General features: G+C 39.3%; 2 protein-coding genes across 4 annotated transcripts in view; both read right to left on the reverse strand.

The window, feature by feature from the left end:
* The window catches only part of LOC111345147 (uncharacterized), a 251351-nt gene that overhangs the window by 62456 nt on the left and 169275 nt on the right, over positions 1 to 19620 (reverse strand). The gene's annotated exons all lie outside the window — the stretch shown is intronic.
* Positions 1650 to 13295, reverse strand: LOC148739214 (uncharacterized). The gene is made up of 6 exons (XM_088747247.1): positions 13194 to 13295; positions 7117 to 7456; positions 6124 to 6273; positions 5726 to 5848; positions 5145 to 5267; positions 1650 to 4963 (listed from the first exon to the last, which is right to left on the reverse strand). Exons 2-6 carry the CDS (start codon positions 7439 to 7441, stop codon positions 4068 to 4070), a joined length of 1617 nt encoding a protein of 538 aa, XP_088603373.1. The 5' UTR covers positions 7442 to 7456; positions 13194 to 13295; the 3' UTR covers positions 1650 to 4067.

The following is a 19620-nucleotide window of genomic DNA, read 5'->3' on the forward strand; positions in this document are numbered from 1 at the left end:
CATATTAGTGATTGAACAGACCCACAGCAAATTGGAATATAATTGTCCAATTGATTATTTGAATGACGTCAGTAATGTTGACAAGTTATATTGCGCTCTTTGCAGTGCGTCACTCTGTTTTACCCGAGACCTCATTGTTGATTTTCTTCTTTAGTTTTTTTTTTCATTCTTTTAGCAAAGGTATCTACCACCTGTCCTCTATCTCCAGATGGACAACTGCTGGAGAGAAAACAAAAACAAATTCATGCTGGGTTTTATTTGTTTACTGGTAGAGAGAAAAAGTTTTGAGAAGGTGGGTTATCAAATCATGTAAAATTGTCCTATCACTCGGTAAATAATTTCAGCTTTAGCTGGAGATGAGTCATAGCTTAATATCGTTTAAGCTCGCTGAAAATTTGAAAATAAGTTTAACAAGAATGAAGAATTTAACAAGAACAACAGTTCTCACCTACTCAGGACGTTTATTGCCACCTTTACTAAGGTTAACTGACCGTTGATCTATTTTATTTTGGTTGGCTTATTACTTTGTTTTATGTTATGTCAGCGATATTACTCTCATTAACTGAGATGACGGCATCCTGTAACTATATAAGGAAATTTGACCATGGCTCGCACAGAGCTGGGGTTAACAAACTAAGCCACGTGTTTTATCTTTTGACAGATCAAAGCATCGTTCTTGGTGGTAGGGCACACACCCGAAAATATCGATCAGATGTTTTCTCTTTTTTTCAATAAGGCTTGTAAAGAACGACGCACACAGGTGGAGGCATTTAGGGACCATTTACCAGGATCATTCACCCCTTCAGTGTCAGTAGGAGAATTGTGGTCTGTATCCCAGGTATAAGCGTGGATGGAGGGCTCCATCAACCAAATATCTGGCCACATCCACCAGCCTGCCTTTAAGATCCAAAATGACATTGATGGAGAATCCAGGCTATTCTATAAGAAGTGGTCATCCTCACCTGACTGGCTGCCTGATAATGGAATACGCCTCATCTCATCCATTCCAAGGCCTTTGACTGTGTACCACACGAGTTACTGCTAGCTAAGTTGAAGATGTATGGGGTAGCCGAACATGGCGTTGCTCTGTTGCGAAGTTACTTGTCTGGAAGATCACATAGAGTAAAAGTAGATGACAAGTTTTCTTCTTGGCTGCCGGTTATAAAAGGAGTACCTCAGGGATTCTTCCTTGGACCCCTTTTCTTCAATATATTTATGAATGATCTCTTTTACTTCCTGAAAGGAGTTTGTATCAATGCTTATGCTGATGATGAGCAAATGTATGCCTCGGATAAAGATCCAGTGAAGTTAGGAATGAAACTTAAATACCAACTCCTCGAAGCTGACCAATGGCATGATTACAAATCCGGACAAATATCAAGCAATGATTTTAGAGAATACAAACTACACCTTCAGTTTTACAGTGAATGACACTAATATTCCGGTAAAAGATAACAGTGACCTCTTAGGAGTGAACATTGACAAGAATCTGCAGTTCAACGGCCACGTTAAAAACATTTGTACAAAGGTCAACAATCAAATTAATGTAATTTCTTGTTTTCGAAAATTAGTATCCCCGGATGTGAAATGTAAACTTTACAAGGCCTTTATTGTTCCATATTTTAGATATTGCTCAGCAGTTTGGCACTTTTGCGGGGGCTCGAAATGGAAATAAATTATAGCATCTGAACAAAAGCCGCTCAAGGTTGTTCTGGATGAGAAGTCTCTGCACTACCAGGAGCTACTGAGCAAAATTAATTCCAGTGATCTGTATGGTATTAGGTGCCGAGACATGATGGAAATAGTTTTTAAGACAATTCATTTCGAAACGATGCCGAAGTACATACGAGGTCTTTTTCAAATGAGGAGTACTGAATACAACTTACGAGGATCAAGGAAACTAGTTATCCCATATGTCAATACAACCACTTATGGTCTTCGCTCCTTCAGATACAATTCTGCAAACTTGTGCAACAAACTAACAGAGGACCTGAGGTCATTGACGTCGTTGAATGAGTTTAGAACTAAAATATGTCAAATTTGTTTCGAACATTAACTTTCCTTTGAACATAAATGCAATTGTTACTTATGTAAATGATAGTGTAATGTACTGTATATGATATACGATTCTATTTGTTTTTATGTGTTTTATTTACTTATTTATTTATTTATAATACTGCTCCAATTACAACTACATCTACTGTCTTGTTGGTCTATTGACTGCGGCACTCGAAACTTCTCAACACCAAAATTAATTGTTACGATTACTGCAAAACTGCGCTCGACGAAAAAACGCTGTCCAAAGACGAAATGAAAAATAAAGGAACCGCGTGAAAGCGAACTGCGACTAGCGCGACTACCAAAAAAAAGGGCCTGAACAGGGAAAACTTAAGCCTGGTTCACGTATGATCGCAGACAATCGCAGGCGATCGCCCTCGATCGACAGCGATCGTCTGCGATTATATGTGAACAGCTCTGCGATCGTGTGCAACCGCGATCGCAGGCGATCCATGTTCTATTCGTGCGATCAGTTGCGATCGAGTGCGATCATATGTGAACAGATTTCTGCGATCATGCGATTGGAATGTGTCCAATAATGCTATCAAAGCGGCATGGTACCATGACAACAACTTGTTTATCAACTTTTACACGTGCGTGTGCTTTGACAAGATGAAAGGTGAAATTGACACGGAACAGTTTATGGAAGAATTAGAAAATATGATTGTTGAATCGCTTTAGCAAAGAATTCTCTCTTTCTTAAGACTTTCTGCATCAAGAAGCGACGTTTCTTCTTTGATCTGGCAGCGATTCTCCGTTGAAGTAAAGACAACAGAAGCAGAATGTTAACGCCTATTAAAAATTAAGCGTCCTTTGCGTTTATGTTGGTTGACTGGAGTTACATTGTATTGCCGCTGAATGGTAAACCATGGACTCGGCTGTCACAGATCGCTTCGATCGGCTGCTATCATATGTGAATATGCGATTCGCGATCTTGGGTTGAGTGCCAGCGATAGTGCGATCACCTGCGTTCGCCTACGATCATATGTGAACCAGACTTAAGTTTATATATGCACGAAAAACTAAAATTAATGCATGCAAAAACGACTTACTGAAAGTGCAATTGACGCCAATTATTGCGAAAGAAACAATAATTAACGAAGGTATGTGATATGGAAAACAACAGAAGCTAACTAACCGGTGAAAAAGCACTAGTAGACGACGAGAAACAGCAACAACACAAAAGAGACACCCTAATTAATGATTGAATACATTCCGCACACTAAGATCTTACAGGCCCGTATCCGCACTGGCGACAAAATTGTTTATTTAGACAAATTTTCTGTCATCACTAACACTTTACAACGTGCGGATGGTTTGTCGCGACTTGAAAAATTTTGGCCGAAACGGACAAATTTTCAAACGCACGCCGACAAAACTTGTCACGGGTAAAACCTTGGGAAAATCATAGTTAGAAGAGGGGACTACTACTATGGAAAAATCAACTAAATAAACAAAACCGTGATAAACTTGTCGACCACTTGTCGTAAACGCCACCATCAGTGTGGTAATTGAACTGAGTTTAGTTTACCAAAAGATTGCACTAATTATCTTTCGTTGCCAAAACTCGCAGATTTTACAACTTCAAACAACTTCAGATGAATCCTGGTAATTGGAGTTTGAATCCATAGGCAAATTATAGCGGTCAGTCTTACGGGCAGATCAGGCACTGGCTGCAACCGGGGCAAGATACAACCGTGGAGTGATTTTCCAGTGGCCACTTTCTTAGTCCAACGGGAAGCAGTAGATATGGCCCAAGATCCAGAAGTGCCCACTCAAAGCAAAGGGAAAAGAAAAGCTAAATTGAAAAAATTACAGTGAAATATAGTATCGGTGTTATTTTTGGCAGACTTAACAGCTTCGGCACTTTTAGTGAGGATGCAACAGAGGAGACAAAAATTTGTCAAGACAAACTTTGGCCTTTGATTTTCTCGGGACTCTTCTAGTTTTGTTTGCTAGTGCGGATAGGTCCTTAAAAACAAAATGCAGTTTTAAAGAATGCTTTTTAATCAGCCCAGCCATTCACACATTTGAACAAGGCCATCTTCATTGGAGTTTCCTCCAGTCGAACCGGAACAATCCTCGCCACTGCAGTACGAGCCTCCTCCTCCTCCGGCTTGATTCCAAGATATACCGCTGCCTCCCCCAGAGTACCCTCCACCTCCACCTGATGCACCATTATCTTCTGATCCCCCTCCCCCACCACCAAACCCTCCAACTGCTCCTGGTGCTGGTCCTCCGTTGTTACCACTGTTCATACCTCCAGCTTGACCTCCAATCCAGCCTTGAGCACGTGATCCCCCTCTTTCCCCATGGGAGGAGCCCAGTCGGGTACAGCCTTGACCAAACCAACCCGCACCCACTCCTCCATGGTAGTTACCCCCTGCAGTGTTACATTCACCAGGCTGCCCACCAGTACCTCCATTTCGAACTTGTGATGATTCTTTTCCCACACTGCTGGTGCCATTTGATCCCACCTGACCATCCACACCATTATATCCACTAGACGCACCCCCTCCTCCTCCAGCAACGAGCAACAAAACATCAGCTGTAGTATAAACAAAGCTTCCTCCCCCTCCTCCGGTGCCAGCATTGTCTTCCACGGACACTCCTAGTTGAGCTGCTGTCTTTTTGGTATTATTTCCACCTTTCACTTCCACCGAGTCTCCCCCTCTTTGTCCAACCACAATATTCAGTACAGTTCCACTATTTAACCTGAACTTTCCCTCTCTAAAGGCTCCCTTTCCCCCATAATATGTTTCTGGGTTGTAGCCGTAGTCGTAGGAATGTGTTCCTCCCCGAGCGCCCCAGGCTTTGATGAGATAGCGGGAAGTCCGAGGAGCGGTGAACCTCTGTATAATTCCAAAGCGTCCTCTTCTCCCATCGGTTTTGAGATTCAAAAAACCTAGAAAAATAATTTAAAAAAATACATAGAACGCCTGATGTGTGCTATGAACGTACTATCTGTGAGGTTTTGGGGTAAAACGTCCACAAAAAAAAAATGGAAATTGGATTTCAAGTGTTGAAAAAACAAGTTAGTCAGTTAGTCAATCTGTCTGCCCATAAAAAAAACCAAATGTCCTTACGGTAACAAGTTGGTCCATCGCCAAGAAATCCGGGTTTGCAGGAACAGCGATAAGAGCCCAGGGTGTTTTGGCAGTCGGCATTGATTTGACAAAATGATGGGGAAGCACTGCATTCGTCAATATCTGTCAAATTAAAACATCGGCAGTTTTTCTTTTCTTTCTTAGTCTCCCTGCTTAGGACCATTCAACGAACACCCATCCCTCCCACAAGGAAGGCCATACCACTTTTCTTCCTTTCTCGACCAATTCTGCGACCTTTAACGAAGTTTTTTCTCAAGAATTTTAATACCTTCAATTGAACAATAAACTGAGAGCTCTACACATTTATCGCTGATATGCATAATGAACTTTTGGCAGTAAGATAGAAATCAAGAATTTTAAATCGAAAGAAAACAATGCGAAAATTTCATAACACTCGCACCGAAATTTTGCATTTAAAAAAAGAAATTGCTAACACTTAACAGTTTCAGATCATGTTTATTATGAAGTAATAGTCGGCAAAAGTTCAGAGAAATAACACCTAATTAGCAACAGCATTGCTTCGTGAGCACTGTACGTTTTCTGATAATATTTCTTCCCACCTTTGCAGGTATGTCCATCTCCAGAAAAACCGGCTCTGCAAGAGCACTGATACGATCCCAGAATGTTTTTGCAGTCAGCGTTCACATCACAAACGCCAATGGAGGCGTTACATTCGTTAGCATCTGTCAATGATTATCCACATCGTTTAAAGCGAAATTATACATTATTCATGAAGCACTTGTCAATTAAGTTAGTCTCTGTCAAAGAAAAACAACCACAACTGCGAAGAAATAGATGCGACATTAATATTTTCGACTTTCATGTCAGAAGGATAAAGAGATTTATTTTATCGAAAAGAATTATGGGAGTTGGTGGCACTTTAACAAATTAATAGTGTTTTCCAGCAGAGGAACCCTTTTTTAGTGCATATCCGTTTTGTTTAACTTTTTTACTTTACCTTCGGTCTTCATGTCACAGTGAGCCAAGACAGGAGTGTCAGGTTTGATGAAATTCAACCAGTATAATCCGCTGACCGCTTGTCCACCTTCACTCGACTTGATTTCCTTACATGAGTCTGCAGGCAGCTCTGGAATGGCACCGAGATGAGCTAGAAAATAAGGAAGGAAAAAAAAACATGATGTCTTTCCCCTCTTAGGCCCGGTTCAAACGTCGAATTTCATATGTGCCGAACTTAATGCGAGAGTTAAATGCATGTGAAGTACGACGTTTGAATCAATTAAATTCGACTGTTTTAAATTAAATGCGACTCTCGCCATATCTGCGATTGAAACAGTCGAAGATTCGACTTAGGTTCGACTTTGATTCAAATGTCGCATCTCACATGTGCCCTACTTAATGCATGAATTATGGGAAATTATTATGATTCATTTATTACCCACAACTCGCCAGGAATTCTGTTAATGCCATGCGCCAAAAAGCCAAAACAGCACAAAAAATGGTGGGAGACAAAGGAATTCGTAGTTCTTGCTATGCAAAGACAATATATAGTTGTTTGACGCGCGGTAATTACTTCTCTATGAGGTGTTCGGTTTTTGAAAACGAAGAGGGCACTCCTGGGTGGAAAGTAGGAAAATCTGTGGCATATTGCGAGTCGTGTTTCAATCAAATGATGGAACGTGACTCAAGTCAGAGTATCCTGACGAAAAGCCAAGATGACGAAGACAAAAACAAACAGCTGAACAAAAGCAGTAATTAAGCAAACGCTCAATAGACGTCTTCGTCATGGTCGATCTAGCAAACACGGTGGTGCGCCCGGGAATATTGACAGCGAACAGAGTTAAACTCGACAGAGTTAATTCGACGTTTGAATCAAATGCTGTATTTAACTATTTTAGTCGACTAAAATAGGTGTTAAGTTCGGCACATGTGAAATTCGACGTTTGAACTGGGCCTAAGACAGTTAGCCGAATAAAAGAACCTAAACGCTCACCTCTCTTCATATCTCGCCTGAAGTAATATCTCTCAGAGTTGGCTACAAAATCTTCAGGCCTGGCTTCCTTCGTGCGGTCACTCAGCTCACACTTGTCTTGGGTAAATACATAGTTAAAGCTTTGGCATCTGACGTCACGATAACACTCCAGCAAACACGCATCACCGAATGCTGCTCCAGTTATTGTTTTAAAGATGTGTTTCTGAAGCATCATCCCAGAGATGGAGACTTCGCGCGTATAACTGTGGTACTGAGTAACTACTAAATGAAACAATACCAGCTGGAAGAGGAAAACTGGTAAATGAAAGAACGCTTGGAGCGCCATCGCGGTTAATCTCTCCTGCAATGAAATTGTGAATTTTGAGTACATAGTGATACAAATATATGGCCGTTAACAGAAAATAGGGAGTACAATACTGCAAAAGCCCCTATTTTTTGGTTTTGTTTTGTGCAGTATGACATATCGCACACTCGTATGACGTATGATCAGTCACACGCATACAACAAAATAAAGCATGATTCGAAAAGGAGTGAGCTACGACACGGGTCGATAAGGCACGGTAAGTTCGTCTAAGGTAAAATCAAAAGATTTATGTATTTCCCCAATTAGAAGTTGTCAGAGCTTTCTCAAGGCAAATGCTGAGTGGCAGAAACATTTTTGCTTGGTACAGCGAACAAAAAAGTGACAAAAAAAGGCAGACATCGATAAGTGTAAAGTAAACTGATTTCCATAAGGCCCATTCCCTTACGTATTAGCAGCTCTTTTTCTTGATCAAAACATTAAGCTACTCTTTCAAAATAGTACGCTTTTCACCTTCTCTAGAACCATTTGAACTTATCTGAGTGAATATCAGTCTCTTCTCACTTTTCAAGATCGATAAAGAGATCATTGGAAGTAAATAGCTTAATAACTTTATAAAGGCCACAAGATGTTCGAGTGGTGTAACCATGTAACAAGATAACTTTTCTTTAAACGTTTCTCAAAGCAACCAGCAGACTTCCTAAGACCACTCTTGGCCAAAAGTCAAAACATGATATCCTTGTTACAATGTTAATACAACGTTTTATATTCTGAGAGAATATCTCAGAAAATGTTGGACTTTCAAACCGCGTTTCTATTCATATTTCATTATAACACAACTTTGAAAATATTAATTTTTGAATCTAAAGGAACGAGAAAATTTTTGTCTTATTGGTGCTAACAGTTAACCCAAAATGGCATTGAAGACAAAAGAAATTTTTACCATTTTTTACGTTTAACTTTTTGTTTACAACTAACGGTTAATTTTTGTCAACTTTTACGCCTAAAGGCTAGTTTTTTTGGCTCCTTTAAGGCTAACCGTTAACCACATTGAGAACCTCATGGCCGATGGACACAACTTTGATATAGGCTTTCCAAACAGCTGTTGTAAAAAATACACAATGTTTTTTCCTTGAAATCCTTTGTTCACGTTTTTAATTTTTTGACAAATATCTATTTCAGGCATTAGCTCCTCTTCCTGATTCAAATGTAAAAGTTATTTTAATCTACAATACTGCAAAATATTTGTCTAACATATCAACGCTGATGAAAATCATCTCATCTTTAGACAACACTAGGACCAGAAGACACGTGCGCTTTGGACTTACCCGAGGAAGTATTGCAATATTCCTTTACTTTTCAAGATCGATGGAGAGACCTTTGGAAACGAAATGTTTTGTTTAAACTTGGTCCACGTTAAAATGAATAACGCTGCAACGCTGCAGCAATGTAACACGATACCGGATTTTAAACTGACTTCTTTTAAATATGCCACCAGAGGATTTATCCTAAAATCCTTTAGCTGAAATGCATGAAAAAATATCCCGTTTGCCTGAAATTCAAAACAAGACATCCTTGTCACAATCTTAATAAGGAGACTATGATTTATAGTCTTTCAAAACTCGTTTCTTTTCATAACAAAATTATGAAATGATATTTTTGACTGCAAGAGGGGCAGAAGGAAAAATATTTGTCTCTGCGTCGTGATATAGAGACCGAAGGTAAAGTAGTTCATGCCTCATGATCAGCAGTCAGATAACATCCCGTCCAGTCTGACTTTAATAAACTCATTCAGTAAGCTTTTCTATTCACATGACTACTGCTCTTTCTCTTTATTCGCTATGCGTGCACACAGGGAATTAAAACCTTTTTCACGGCTTCCCTTGCGCCATCGGGTATAGTCCGCATTGGGTGTCAAAATATTCTTTTCAAAAATATCGCTTATTTTGGGCGATTTATGCATGTGGTTGTTGATATTTCCTCAAAATGAACCGAGGAAGATCGTTCTTTGACGAATCATAATTCGAGTGATTACTGTTTTTAGGTTCCAGTGTACGGGCTGTACACTTCCTATACACGTTTTCATTTTAAATGTGACACGAGATGATTTTTCTCTTCTTTTTCCTTGCTCTTTAGTTTAAACGCCGCTAGGACCTAAAAACATGACTGATCAGGATCAGAGCTTCTACCTGAACCGCAAATCTTCTGTTGGTTCGATAAAAAAAAGAACTTGTATAAGATAAACACAAGTTAAAACCATTGCAGGCTCTGGTATCAGCGAATGATGTTTTGAATATATTTGTTTGTATATTTCAGTAAGCATTTACGCAATTAAGCAAGGGAGTTAATATTAAGTTCAGAGTCTCGGCTGAGAAAGGCGTATCAGAAAAAATATCGTTTCATCAAGAATTATGCAAACTAAACAAAGTATCTCTGCAGTATGTCATCAGTCTTTCGGTAAAGCCACTGAGCTACTTAGAGAGATCGCATCTCTGTAACAAGACAATCGATGGTTTCTTTCTTCAAGAAAGAAACCTATGAATAAGTCTTTTGGTTATATCCACTAAGTTGAAATTAAGAGTCTTTATTCATTTATTCATTCATGTAGTCACAGCATACGTGTGACTACAAACAATTAATTTAAGATCAAGTACAATTAAATAAAGTTAAAAAGACACCTATTAATAAAGGATCTCTTAAAGCGTTCTGTTTTAACAGCAAGTAAAATAAAATCATGTCCTCTGTTTCGCAAAAAGCTTTGTTTCTTAGGAGGTAATAGTTGATAAAGGGGGTGGGAAGGAGTATCTGTGATAATTTCTATAGCTTACTGTCTCGGTTTCTTATAACTTCAGCTATTACATACAGGTTGTTGGTGTAACCAAACCTAAACGCTCGCCTAAAAAACCTGTCAATGTGATCAAGGTATTTACCTTGATATGCCGCTCCCCAAATCTCAATTCCATATAAAAACAGGGACATAATTAAGAGATCGAATAATTTAGTCAGTTGCTCTTTAAGATATCCAAAATATTTACAAACGCGTAGAATATATAAACGACTACTAGCTTTGCGTAGCAAATTGTCAACAGGAAGGTCCCGGTCCGATGGATTTTCCTGGAAATTTATGCCAACAATTACAACCAGCTTTTCCGTTCAATTCTCTGTACCAGAGGTGGCAGTGGTTTGGAAATTCTACCATGCACCACCATCTCCCAGGTCTTAGTGAGGTTTAATTTCATACGGGGGTTGTAAAAAGACATTACCAGTCTCTGGATCGTTTTGAGGCAATTTAAATTTTTAAGAATAATGGATATAACTGAGTGATTGTGGAGGTGAAATGTGAGGGTGAATGGAATGCAGTCGGAATTTTCCTTATGTGACGTTTGTTGTGCTCACTGTCGATCAATAAGTTGGGCGCGGTGGTGACAGAAACAGGGTAACCACGTTGTGGTAACCACCATTTGTGGAAAAAAATTGGATTCATCACTACATAAACAACGAAGTCTAAGAAATTGAGAAAAAAGAATGGAATTCTTGACATGAAATGGAGGCGAAGATGAATACAACAAGTAACTGCGTGAGTCTGTGGTTTGTAACACACACTAATGCATAAACCGTTGCCTTCAATTGAAACTTTGATGTCTAAAGAGGATAAAGAATTGTCGGAAATTTCCCAGGTATATTTTAGAGCCGAGTGAAAAGAATTGACTGCGGTTATGAATTGAGTTAGCTCCTCTCTGATTGAGGAAGTAGCGCCAATGCAGTCGTCAATGCAGCGACCGTAGAGTTCAGGTTTGGGGCCGTTGTATTAGATGAAAATTGTTGTTCGACAAAACTTACAAAAAGATCGGCATAGCTGAGTCCCATTTTGGTACCCATGGCTACGCCAGTAGTTTCTTTGAAAAAGTTGACCCCGTATGAAAAACAATTGAGCGTAAGCACTAGTTCAGCTAGGCAAAGTGGTTTTTCAGATCTAGGTTCCTTAACAGTGCGTTGATAAAAAAAAAATGTTTGAGGGCCAGAATTGAGGACCTTCGCCATAGGGAATGATAATGTAAAGAGATGTAATATCCATAGTGAAAAGAAGTTTGTCTTGGCCAAGGAAATTAAAATCGCGAAAATATGAAGAGCATGTTGGCTGTCTTTAATATATGATGGTAAAGTGTTGACGATGGGAGCCATAATTTTGTATAAATAGCTGGAAATAAGTTCGATGGGACAATTGCAAGCCGAGACAATGGGCCGACAATGTCTGCGATTTTTAGGATTTTTAGCGCTGACCACTCTTCTGAAGAAAGATTGGAAAATTTGGTGATACGTTTGAATTTAAGTTTGTTAATATCGTGGCGACATTTTTGATGAAAAAATCTTATGATGCGAACTGGCCTTATAGGGAAGTCCATTTAGACTTTGGAACTTGAAGTATTTCGAAAGTGTTTCTGTTCGAGGTGTTAGAATCATCCTCTTCAAGTTGTCATGAAAAAACGCATTTAACTGAACACGGCGAAGGAATTTCTCTTCTTCTTGTTTAACTGAGAATTCGTCCGTCGTTTTAGAAATGAGAACATTATTTAAGCCCTTACTGAGGACGGACTCTTCTGAAGCGGAAAATAAAAGATTTTCTGGAGTGGTAACTACAATTTGTGGTTTTCTGGAGATGAGTGGCTAATATTTTGCGGACCGATAAGTTGATCATGTTTTAAGGCCTTAATTTGGTTCAAATGATTGAAAGGTTCGGAAGTAGTTTCCTGTATTTTGGCACGGATGGATTGTACTTAAACGACTCAACAGATTTGTTTTGAACCAATACCTCTGAGAAGATGACCCCTCCATTTTCAGTGCCCTTCAATATTTTGAATGCAGTATGTTGCCAATAGTGAATAGTCTGGTTTGTATTTTCAAGTGAAGATATTCGCAGAGGTCATGGGTTCAAATCCCGTACCAAGAGGCCTGGATTTTTTTTTTCAGGCCTTATAATTAATTTCACCACTGCCCCATGTAGTGTTCATTAATGCAGAGGTAGTTACATTCTTGGTACTCTTAATATTGCTGAGAAGGCTAGCATAGTTTTTAACACCTCTAGTTTAAGGTTTGAGTAAACTTCGCTTAAATTCGCATTATACTTCGACTTGTTAGCATTTATGTGATGTAAGTTACATAGGATTTCATTCATATCGGCGGAAATCGCTTATATCACTCGGCGAATATCACTCTGGTTTTGTTGTTCGCCAACTGATCATAACCTTTGTTATATCAACATGTTTCATTTCTATAACTTTCCATTATTGAGACGGCATACCTAACTTCTAACTCCCTTTACTACTACATCTTAGCTTTCATTTTATTAAAGTTTCGCACGAGAGGCTACACGTAACGTTTAAGCGAAATCGCCACCGATGGCGATTTCTCTTCGAGTGGTGGTGACTTTTGTGGTGGCGAGTTTCTTTATTATGGCGAACTGACCGGATACCTTTAAGCCAAGTTTAAGCCATATCGATGAATTGAGTATTATCGTTCCTGCCCAGTTGTACTCGGTTTTCTCGTGGACAAGCTCTTAATAATTGTGTATTGAAACGGAAACGGCGGATTACAACTTAAGTCTCTTTAGCTTTTCTTTCTTTTTATTTTACAGCTTATTAAACCTTTTGCAGGAAGAAGAAAGATGGTGAACCAATTCTAATGAGGCACGGGTTTTCGCTTAACTTCTCCTGGCACAGTTTAATTCTAATTTGAAAAAGCGACTTTACAATAAGCTGCAGAGAAGTTACTTACATACCTGGTTAAAAGTACTCGTGGTTTTTAAAACTGGCTTCGATTAGTCTTCTTTTGAGGTGTAAAGCACTTTTGTTCAGAGCAGGTTGCCAACGGCTAACTAAGGCTAAAAGGTTGTTTAGAGTGAATAATAATATCCCACGGACAACCTCCAAGCAGATTATTAGCCATTGTCGTTCCTGACAGGGGTGCATCGATTTTCGATCAGCGGGATTCTATTAGACACAGTAAATATTCTTTTCAAACTGGACTTTGTTATGTTTTACAGCCAACTGGAGCTGAAAGGATATTTAGAGGGAGTTTTATTGCACCACGGACGATCTCTTGATAAATAATTAGCCATTGTCCGTCTTTACAGGGGGGGGGGGGCAATCTCTGTTGGATAAGTGGAATGCTACTGTAAACGGTTAAATCTTTTCTCTAACTGGACGCTGTTGTATTTTATGGCCAGCTGGAGCTGGATTGATGTCTATGGGGGAATTATATTACACCACGGACAACTTCTTGGTAGATAATTAGCCATTGTCTAGATAGCGCTATTGCATAAATAGCGCTATCTACTGCGAAGGATCGTGCATCATACGTACAGAAGTGCATCTTTGTTGGATGAAGGATTCTATGGTAAACCGTTGATTTTTTTTTAATGTAGATGCTGTCGTATTTAACCTCGCTGAGGAGGTCACTGGCGTGCGGAATCCAGATCCAGCTCAAGATCCAGATACGTGAAAAAAATTTTCTTTTGTATTTTCATATCATATGTAAACCTGAAAGGAGGAGGTAGGCATCTGTGTCGCCACGTAATAAGCTGATTGTAAGCTTTTCTTTTCGGTTAAATAAACTGAATACATTTTTCCTACGTTAACTACAGCAGGTGGACATAATAGTAAAGAAATAAGCTATTAGGTTGACGTAGTGCTATTATCTCGGAATATTAAACTTAAGTCGGTTATCTTCTTGTTTATATATTACAATGGAGCTCTGAGACCCCTAGGGGATACTTTTTTATGTCACAATGTCAGCTTCCCCAGAAAAAATCATTAATCATTTGTTATTCGAAAATAAAAGTGCAGATGTTTGTGAAAGATAAGATATCAAATGTAGGTTTCAGAAAGATGGCGGCACTATCCGAAAAAAAAAGGTTTGAGCTTTCTTCGACCAAAATCCAAAATACAAGAAAGAAAAAGAAAGAAAAAGGAAAACGAAATACAATAAAAGCGTCTGATTCAGATGCAACGCGGCGTGGCCAAGTGGTTAAGGTGCTGGAGTTGTAATCCGGTATCCCGGGCTCGAATCCTCTACCCTGCCACTCATGGGATTTGTTCTCGGTTGCTCCTACTTCAGCTTCTCGGCTGCGCTCTGTAAATAGCCAACTAGTCTGCTTCCTGCCAGTGGAGATTTTTAAGCACTTAGTTAGTTTACATTATGGCTGAAAAGCCCCCAAGAGGGAGCTTCAGTTTACGTATTTATTTATTTATTTTATTTACATGTGAGTTTTGAAAATTTAAGAGGGCTCTCGACTTCTGGAAGTTTTTAGAAACAACTGCGGAAAATGAATCTTAATACACTGTATCTAATTCAGCTAGAGATAATGATAGTTACCGTGCTCGTTTTCGATTTGCAGGCACAAAAAGCTAAAATGAAGGAAATTTTAAAAAAGCCGTACTAAATTTATGGTAATAATAGACAATGTCTGTCTGATAAAAATAAATCCACAGCTAGGCATTTTTTGAAAACATTTTGGAGGAAACACAAGTGAGAGTGTGCGAGCAAACCCTTCACAAACTCATTAAAAATTCATCAAGTTACAAACCAATCACAATACGCCAATTTGGCCACATGTGTGCGTTTAGAAACCCCAATGAAACACTGGACAGAGGCTTTTCCACTATACTTTGACGAAATATCAAACCCTAGAGCTTGATAAAATGTCAAACTCCACTGATTGAGAATTAAAGTGCTACTGAAACGTAATTTTCATATCCGAGATTTTTGCAATATAATAGAGTTTATAATATCCCGACGTTTCGGCGACTTCATAACGCCATTATCAAGGGTACGAATGAAAATAAAATTAACAAATGCGAGTTCAAGAGTTACATCTAATTTGCATAGGGGAGGTAGCTACACAAATACTTTAGCACGGATAGAATCCGTTTGCACGTTCAAACTCGGTGTTAATTGTTTGATGTAAAGCATCTCGTTGACAAGACAATCGAATTTGTTCATGCACTTCTTGAGAACTTTGAAACAGCTAAGAAGGTCCTCAGGGGCAGCACCCGCGTGGTCGTTGTCGTAGTGCTTGCGTACTGAAGATGACGTGCTCTTATGGCTATCCACGCGGGTATATAAATGCCCACGTTTGTAACCAACATAGCTCCCTGTATCGCACGGGTTACATTTAAATTGGTACACTACGCACTGTTGATTAACCAGCTGTGGTTTGGTTTTTACCTGTCTATGTATTACTAAATCTTTGTTAATATAATAGAGTTTGAACGTTATTTGCAAACGCTGTGTACTTTTTTTGGGCCAACGCTTAGCGGAAAGTACATTTTTAACAATTCGAAGTCGACCGGCTGAGATCCAAATTGGTGGCCATCTTGGCGCGGCCAAAACAGCCCTGTGACTTCACTGGTTGTGTACTTCTGTGAAAGAAGGGTAAAAGCATGGGGTGTGGCTTGCATGTTGGGAAGCCGAAAAAGAGGATTTCGGGCAAAATACCATCCTCGTCTTCTTCATCGGCGGCCATATCGGCATCTTGGCCATCTGCGAGAGGTTCGCCTGGATAGGGAGCAAAATTCCCGACTGATACCGACAACGAATCTCTACCAGTCTATTTAGTTAATCGGCAACTGACGAGATCCACAAGATTAGGATCGAAACCGCGGTCTTGCCTGACCATCTACAGAAAATGTCGAAAGACATTATAACGGCAGATGGGCTACTAAACGCCCCGGACCAAAGCAATGCCATTCAGAGAATGAAGAAAACATGAAAGCCTCATACGACACCGCCACTGAAGATAATCTACTCGGCAAGTCTGAGGATAACGAACAAATCCCTCTGTACAAAATGCCCAGCAGAACATGCCCAGAATCCCTACAATATAGGGCGAGGGCCAAAATAAGAGCAGACGAGGATTTAAAAAATAAGATAAAGCAAATCCTTAACAACGCGGAGCAAGAAACAGTAAAGGCGATCATGTGCTTCTATGAACGTGAAATCGGTCGTTTTAATACCGAAATAAAGAAAAGAAAACGAGCCAAAACGGCTGGAACACTGAACACTAAGAACTGTAGTACGATCGAATCAGCGCTCGTTGCGCAAGCTGAAAGCAATCAAGACAACTTAACGATCGAGACAGTAAAAAAAAAAATGGCTGTACATCTACAAAGGCGAACGATTCGAAAAAGACGCAATCCCTGATGTGCGTACTCAGTGCCACACAAAAAGCATATTCTCATGAAAAGCTGGCATTTAATAGAAACACAACCACTACTGAGCGAACTATACAAAAATCCGCCGCTCGTATCTTACAAAAGAGGGCGGTCGCTCAAAGACATACTCGTGAGGGCTAAACTTTGAATAGGCTACTCTAAACACACGCTGGGGAGTCGTGTAGGCCTGTCAACCCCATTTTACGGCACCATCTTCCTCTTCGCTACTGGAGACAACTTCGCTTCGTTCAGAAGAGGATTCACTTGACAAAACTTCAATATCTGCCATCTCCTTCGCCCACGAATACAAACAAACAGTCAGATACAATGAAATATATGAAGTTCATATATTTTGAACTGCGGTATTAGATACGTATGATGCACGATCCTCGCAGTAGATAGCGCTATTTAAGCAATAGCGAAAATCAGACCTGAAAAAAATCAGGCCTGTACGGGACTCGAACCACTGACCTCTGCGATACTAGTGCAGCGCTCTACCAATTGAGCTAACAAGCCAACTGGGAGCAGGCCGTTAAGTTGATTCGTAATAAACCTGTGATGATAAATCAGATACAATGAATATATGAAGTTCATATATTTTGAACTGCGGTATTAAATACGTATGATGCACGATACTTCGCAGTAGATAGCGCTATTTATGCAATAGCGCTATCGCAATAGGTCAGTGGTTCGAATCCCGTACAGGCCTGATTTTTTTCAGGTCTGATTTTCGCTATTGCTTAAATAGCGCTATCTACCGCGAGGATCGTGCATCATACGTAAAATTAATCAATCCACACCTTGAAAGTGACGCTTGAGCGTGAAGCTTTTTATTCCGACGTAGACTTGCATAAGGCCCATCATGGAAAACATATATTTTCAAAAAGTCTTTTAGTAGGGGACAAGCTGAAATACCAAACAAAGTGGACTGCAACTGTAAACTCACATTCGTTTAATGGCTTGGATTGTAGTATTACTTGAAAACTAAACTGTTCAAACTTCATGGTAACTGGTAGTGCCAACAAGGTTGCGGCTCACGTTCGTTTAAAATTATCACGTTAGAAATGACAGGAGATTCAGAGTCGTTCATCAAACTATCACCTATTCTCAATTTATGTTCACGTAACGACGAGAGTATTTTAAAAAATTCTCAAACCGATGAAAAGATGAGAACATTGTTACGAGGATCGAATTATTTTTATTGAATCTGTCACGCAATCCCAGACTTTTCTAGAATTATCTATAATCTGTAATATTCCAGAAACTTCTTTCATGTGACTCAGCAGTTTCCAAAAATAGTACAACTTGTAATACGCTATAAATAGTAATAGACCATTCTAGATAACTAAAGTAAATGTATAAAATCTGGCTTGTGAGAAGTACAAAAGAGATTTGCCCGAGGGCTTACCCTCGTGGCTTGCTGACTGAACTTTTGGAAGCTATGATATGACGAGGCTATGACCTTTTGACCTTGCGATATCCGGAGAGAAGAAAGAGATGAAGAAGACGATATTCGAGAGAGAAAGAAGATAAAGAATACAGAGTTTACTATGGAGTCCTCCGGTAGAGTTTTTGTACAAGGAAAGAATGCGATAAATCAAGAAAGCCAAGCGCTGTGGTCTTCAGTCGGCGGATGTTGGAATTGGAAGTTGATCAAGACGACGAACACTTACACGGCATGAAGGATTGTAAGCCTGCTTTATGAACTGCTTAACTTAATCTTTAACCTAAGTAAATTAGACAATGTAAAACTAATTAAATAATAGTTAAAATGGGTAACTGCTTGTTATTACATTATTGTTGCGTGCCATATATCGTACTCGGAACTGAACCTATTGTCCCTTGACAAATATTCTTCAACTGATCATCATATTTCGTAATTGAACGTTGCGTAAGAAACTTGTCGAACGACTCTCTCCCCATTCTCAAATGTCAACGGAAAAAGGCTTCAGGGAAGTTACGATTTCAAACCAGGATTCCACAGGTCGACGGCGGCGTCTACGTTTCCTGAACGACTGAGTCTCCATGATCCGTAAAAGCCGAATCCTTCCCAACAAAATCAAAAGTATTTGTTGACTAGCCACAATCAGGTTTTATATGGCAAGAAAACGGCAAAGAAGGACGATTAAAACATTTTTCGGGGGCATTTTGCTTTGCGATCAGTCCTTGACCAGAAACGACATAAAAAAAATCGCACTGTCACGAAATCTTCATGAAATCTCGGTATCTTTTTCGATTGATTAACATTTGTAGTTACCCAAATAATTTGCACGTCTCAAGTCCGAACGCTATTACAAAAACAGAAAATTCGTTGATACAAAATTTTCAAATGTTTTGCAAATACCAAACCAAATTTTTCGATGAATTGCGAACAAGGCCTTACTTAGCTTCTCAATATGAAGTACATTACTATCACGCCTTCACAAAAAGGATAAATTTTGCTTTAAAATCATATTATTTTTTAGCATATAGATGAACACAGTCATTTCTGTTTCCACTTCAAACCATACCAAAACAAATCTTTATTTTATTGAAATTAATTGAAATGAGTTATTCCACGCGGATATAGCTAAAAGCCAATCCTGAATTCAAAGCACTCTCTTTAACATAATGCTTTTACGTTTTCATTCTAAAATAAACATGAGCAATACTTGCAGTCTTTTAACTTACTAGCAGTCAACGTATGAAATTCGAAATTTTTAAAAGTTCAATTGTAAGTTAGTTCAACAGATTCCATAATCTTATTCTTTAGCAAAATTCAAAGCTCCCTTCCTCGTCCTCGCTTTAGAATGTAGCTGCAACGTCTGCGCGGAATGAGATCTTGATTCATAATAGCTTTCTGTATCGAATCAACCGCACTAAAGCTAAGTACGCTCGATGCCTATTGTGGCCTTACCAATTGCAATTTCCTGAGTAAAAGTGTGACAATTCAACTTCTCAGAACTGCGATGTACAAGTGGTCGAGTTTAAAAATAATTCCAATTTGATAAAGAG

This window comes from Stylophora pistillata, chromosome 2 (genome assembly GCF_964205215.1).
Source record: "Stylophora pistillata chromosome 2, jaStyPist1.2, whole genome shotgun sequence".
In the NCBI taxonomy this organism is placed as follows: Eukaryota; Metazoa; Cnidaria; class Anthozoa; order Scleractinia; family Pocilloporidae; genus Stylophora; species Stylophora pistillata.

Excerpts from the sequence above, each read along its gene's own strand:
- LOC148739214 (XM_088747247.1), bottom strand. The coding sequence starts at position 7,441 with ATGGCGCTCCAAGCGTTCTTTCATTTACCAGTTTTCCTCTTCCAGCTG. Across the intron at positions 6,274-7,116 it reads CAGGCGAGATATGAAGAGAG|CTCATCTCGGTGCCATTCCA; the intron begins GTGAGCGTTTAG and ends CTTATTTTCTAG. Across the intron at positions 5,849-6,123 it reads CTGTGACATGAAGACCGAAG|ATGCTAACGAATGTAACGCC; the intron begins GTAAAGTAAAAA and ends AATCATTGACAG.